Source organism: Miscanthus floridulus, chromosome 4 (genome assembly GCF_019320115.1).
Source record: "Miscanthus floridulus cultivar M001 chromosome 4, ASM1932011v1, whole genome shotgun sequence".
NCBI classification, from domain to species: Eukaryota; Viridiplantae; Streptophyta; class Magnoliopsida; order Poales; family Poaceae; genus Miscanthus; species Miscanthus floridulus.
Genome location: NC_089583.1, coordinates 91,351,430 through 91,356,567, shown reverse-complemented (window position 1 = coordinate 91,356,567; position 5,138 = coordinate 91,351,430). Strand labels below are relative to the sequence as shown.

Genomic DNA, 5,138 nt, shown 5'->3' with positions numbered 1-5,138 from the left:
ACAACAAGCCACGCGAGTACGCGACGCTAACGCCCACTTCGTGGAAGAGGAAGTTTGGAAAAAACACCAGGGCGAGAAGCGATCGGTGCGAGGCACGGCAAGGCGACGACAGCGGAGAGCGCCATGAGCTACCAGAAGGTCCCGGAGTCCTATCCTCCACCAGGCAAGCCCCTCCCATGGTCCCATCTCTCCTCCGTCTTCTCAAATCCCTGCACCGACTTCCGTTTTCTCGATCTGAATTCCCCGGTCAGAGATCCCCTCCTCTTCGGCTCCAATCCGTCGGCCACAGATCGAGTCGTCAACCTTCTGGGAGTTGGCATGAATTCGCCGGGCAATGTCGCGCCGGATCTTGTCTCGGTTGGTTGAAGTTTGGAAGGCCCCATTGTTACTGTTCTGATCCGAGTTTTTCGTGCTGTTTCTGCAGGACACTCGCAGCCGTACCCGCCGCCGCAGGCTCCACCGCAGGGGCCTTACTACCCGCCGCCGCCGCCGCAGCCGCCTCCGGGGTACCAGGGCTACTTTAACAACGGCCAGCAGTCCTACGGCTACCCGCCGCCGCGCGATGGACGTCACCATCACCACCATGACGACCACCATCACCATCACCATGGTCACCACCACCACCACCACGAAGACGATGACTGCTGCCTTGGCTTCCTGAAAGGATGGTAATGCAGGCCTTGCTCGTTTCTGATCACTTAGGATAGAAAAAAGGGAATCATCTATGTTTTAGCTATTTACATAGGAGTAAGTCTTGTGCTGATCAATTTATGTTTTTATACAAACTGATCAATTTATATCAGGGGAAATCAGTGAATCAGCTGTCTAAATAAGCAATATTGAACTGGGCCATGTACAATTGGTAAAAAAAGGAACAAATTTGGTTTGTGCAATCTTCTTGATGAAAATGGTATAAGCTTTGTTCATGTTCTAGGCATACTGAAAACGTATACTGATTTGTGAAGATGCAGATTCATCTTCGTGTTGGAATGGCAGATAGCCTCAAATGCTAAGTTATATCGTGAAAGCTTAGTAACATTTCATTCGTTCATGTTCCCTTGCTTGGTTAGTTGCCTTACATTTCTGCTGTTTGTGCATCTTTTCTAGAACTAATAACAATGAAATTATTATCTGCAATAGTTGAAAGAATGTAAACATGATTAATTACGATGCTTCTTGTAAACTTATTTTAGACAGGTTGTATTTACTGTATGTTGACATGTTACGGGTTTAGTATAAAGTATTGCTGTATGGTGCATGCTGAGATTGTGGATATTACACCCTCTGATTCAAAATATATGTTTAGGACATTGATAAGGTCTACAAGGTCAAACCTTGATCGATGATTTCTTTAAAATATGTCATTTCAAACAAAAGCAATTAAATGTTTTGAAAGTAGTTCTCATGGTGAAATCTAGAAACATACATCTTGAATTGTTGGTCCATGTAATCTTTATATATTGATACTCAAAGTCAAAAAAAAAGTTTGACCGGCAAGAACCCTAAAATGACATGCACTTTGAATGGGAGGAAATGCCTACTATGATCTGTACTTTTGTAGTAGATTATATACTCTGGCCTGACACAAACATAAGTTAATCTGCAGTCTCAATACTTTATTTTCACACAAAATGCTGCGCTCTCGTATATAAAGTCAATGCTATCTAATGTGTACATCAATTACTACTGTTGACCAAAACAGCACCTCCTTAATATGGTCATTTAACTAATTTCAATATACCTGTGAAGCTGAACGTGGAAAATAACACATATTGCCAATGTGTTATGGAAGCACTTCTGAACATGCTAAAGTTTGTGAAATATGGCAAAAAGAATTGATACCTTGATTTATCTAATCTCTCTATGGTGTTTTGGGTGCGCAATGTCGCTGACAGTAAGTTTGTGCTGATATTGAACTATGTCTTGAGGAGGCTGCAGCATGACTATTTTCATCATAACCCATATGTCTTGAGAAAGAAACATTGTAGTGTTTCTAGTTCAATAAGAACATAACACAATGTGTTTCCTTTTGCAGGCTGGCTGCTCTTTGCTGCTGCTGCATGCTGGATGAGTGTTGCTGCTGCTTCTGACATACATGCACCCTGAAGCTCGTTGTATGTGGCATCCTGGGACGGCAAAATTAGCCTGATCATTTGACTGATTATGGTTGCTGGATAGTGTTACTTGAATTTTGGTTATGTTATTGTTCGTAAATAATTTGAATAATATATCGTGTTAATAAAAGGTATTTGCAATGTTTCTTTCGCTGTCTGTTCCGACCTGATTGGTCCATGAAAAGACGTGAAATCCTTTCTTAGATCCACGTATCATTGAATTATGAAGAGACGTTGAATTTCGGAGGAGCTGACAACGGCGTCGGACGTATGCTCAACACCATTACAACGGAGAGAGAGTAGTAGTGAGCAAAATGCTAATCTTTATAATGCGAATCCTGAATTCTTGGTTGGTCTTCAAAAAACACTAGTTCATAAATTCTGTGGTATTATATAGCTTTGGTGTTCAAGAAACACGAGTTCATAGGTATAGGGCATTGTTTGGATCAAGGGCTAATTACTAGCTAGCTAAAAAATAGTCAAAATTAGCTCAGTGTGTCCAAACGGGAGGGCCTTTTAACTTGTTGCTATCCAACTAGCTTAGCCAGCTTCATCTAATTTTTAGCCAACTAGTAACTAGCTCACGTGATCCAATTATCCAAATAAGCCCAGAGTCAATTTAATTCTAAATAGGCGTAGTAGAAAATAGTCAAACTTTTAAACATTATAGTGGCTGCCCATGCAATTTGGGAACACTGCATTTCCCCCCACATTTAATAATATAAAAAACAATGGTCCTTTCTGATTGCATTCGTGAATAATGTGGGAGCAAAGAATACAAATACATAAACATATTTTTCAATATCAGTTTCCATCGGATCATGAGCAAGGTATCCAATTCGTTCATACCACAGATTTTCTCTAAAAAAAGAAATAAATTGTACAGATATATTCTTCATTTATTATTATAAAATCGCAAGGAACAACAAGCAGTTCCATACATTATATGAGTCTATCTATCTTTTCTTCCTCCTGGATGAAAGATAACAGTGTCACTTCATTTCATAACGAGCTACTCCCTCCATCCCAAATTATAAGTTATTCTGACTTTTTTTGGAGAGTAAAAAAAAATCTTAAATTTGACAAAAAAATTATAGAGAAAATGATAAAGATTTACGACATCAAATTGGTATATTATGAAAATATAATTGATGAAGAATCTAATGATATTTATTTGGTATCAATAAATGTTATTATTTTATTATATAAATTTGGTTAAACTTGAGATGATTTGACTTTCCAAGAAAGTTCGAATGAGCTTATAATTTAGAAGCTGGTGCTGCAGCCTGAAAGAAATGAATAGAGCAAGGGAAGATAATTGCCCGATAACATAAGTTGGTCTGTTCATCCTCCATCCTTACGTGTTCCTTCTTCAATTCAAATGTGTCCTTAGCTTGGACAAGAAACCCAAGCCCATTGCTCCGGATGGTCGAAAGCGCTGGGTACGCCGTACACTGCTAGCTGCATCTGCATCTCGTCAGGTCCATCCGTTCATGCTAGCTTCATCCAACGCTCGATCTTGATATATGCTTCTACTGCACACCAAGTCAAGTGAAACTCATATCGATCGAGTTACATACTATATACCGATCAAGTTACATTTAAGAAGAGGGGATAAATTAAAGAAAGTCGGTGCACTGCACTGCTACTGCTACTGATGATGTGTCACAATTTCCAGAGCTACTGCATTTACAAATTGTTAACGGAGAAGAGATGAGCCTGGCATGAAGGATGGAAGCCACTCAGATTAGCCAAGGAGGCTGCCTGCGAGACCACACGCAGCGGAGCGCGACCACGCAATGTGTAGCCTAGCCTCTGCAGCTGGAGGCCACAGGCAGCTCATCCTTGGCTACCAAAGCAGAGCTTCCATCGCCATGCAAGGCCACTCCTCTGCCCAGCTAGTAGCTTGCACTGCATGCTTCTTCCTTCGCACGCTCATCAATATCTGAATGAGTCATGAATTACTTTCAGATAAGAGCCGCCCGGACTAGCCAAGGAGACTGCCTGTGATCGAGGCCACAGGAAGAGCAAAAGCTCTCAAGCCAAGCCAAGAGGCCACAGGCAAGTCATCCTTGGCTATCTGGGCAGACTCTTATCGCCACTCTCTGTCACACACACTGTGTGTGTGTATGTGTGTTTGTGTTTGTGCCTTGTTGGATGCAATGCTCCGCTTGCCGTTTGGTTATTTATACTGTCCAAGTACAGAAATGAGTTGTGGTAACTGGTAAGGTCATAGAAGAAGGAAGCGTCTACCAGAGAGAGCTTTCTTTGACAGAACCGACTGACTCTTGCAGGTTGCAGCATCGAACATATCCTCCGCTCCTCTTTTTCCTTGAAATGTGCACATCCATCCAGATGATGCATGTGTCCTGTCCATATGGCCATATGTCAATGATTCAGTGATGCACCTTATCGCTTGCCGAAATTAGAAAAAACCGGGACCGGGAATATATGATTTCGTTCTTGCAAGGAGCACCTGTATATCTCCGGGAAGATCATGTTGACCTTCGAAAGATATTGGATCGTCTCTCTCTTTTTTTTTCAGGGTAGGTCGGATCATCTGTTGACCTTCATAAAGTTGTTAGAATAGATGTGGATTTGATCCCTTGCGTAGATATACTGCAAAGAACAGTGTCTTGTACCATTCTGGAGATTTCTCCATGGGCCTGTGGACGTTGACGCTGCCCGACAAATTACTGAATTCATCTTCGTCAACCAATATCGAGGATTTGCACGCCCGTTCTTCGATGATGCTCATAGGAGTAGGGTTTACGTGCGTGGTTTATAGGGGTGAGTGTGCGTGCGCTGTAAGTGTCTGCGTTGAACTGTGTAATTCCAAATTTTTTTTTTACTGAATTCATGACATTGCTTAGTGATTGTTGTCATATTGAAATAGCATAGTTGAGATGTGTCCTTGTCATGTGATGGTGAGTAATTTTAATTTCAAGCATGGCGAAGTCCATTTAGTTGAGTTCTTACTTATCACTAACTAGAGGCGAAGTGACAGCGGTGCAACATGTTTCT

The 5,138-nt window shown here is 41.6% G+C and overlaps 1 protein-coding gene across 1 annotated transcript; it reads left to right on the top strand.

Annotated features, from left to right (window-relative positions):
* Positions 1 to 2,265, top strand: LOC136552099 (protein CYSTEINE-RICH TRANSMEMBRANE MODULE 13-like). Its single transcript, XM_066543642.1, has 3 exons — positions 1 to 163; positions 425 to 668; positions 2,036 to 2,265. Exons 1-3 carry the CDS (start codon positions 124 to 126, stop codon positions 2,088 to 2,090), a joined length of 339 nt encoding a protein of 112 aa, XP_066399739.1. The 5' UTR covers positions 1 to 123; the 3' UTR covers positions 2,091 to 2,265.
* Positions 2,266 to 5,138: the final 2,873 nt, after the last annotated feature.

What these genes read in the sequence shown, in the direction of transcription:
- LOC136552099 (XM_066543642.1), top strand. Translation starts at nt 124, where the DNA reads ATGAGCTACCAGAAGGTCCCGGAGTCCTATCCTCCACCAG. An exon ending in GGAGTCCTATCCTCCACCAG is followed by an intron (nt 164 to 424) that starts GCAAGCCCCTCC and finishes CTGTTTCTGCAG; the next exon opens with GACACTCGCAGCCGTACCCG. An exon ending in CTTGGCTTCCTGAAAGGATG is followed by an intron (nt 669 to 2,035) that starts GTAATGCAGGCC and finishes TTCCTTTTGCAG; the next exon opens with GCTGGCTGCTCTTTGCTGCT.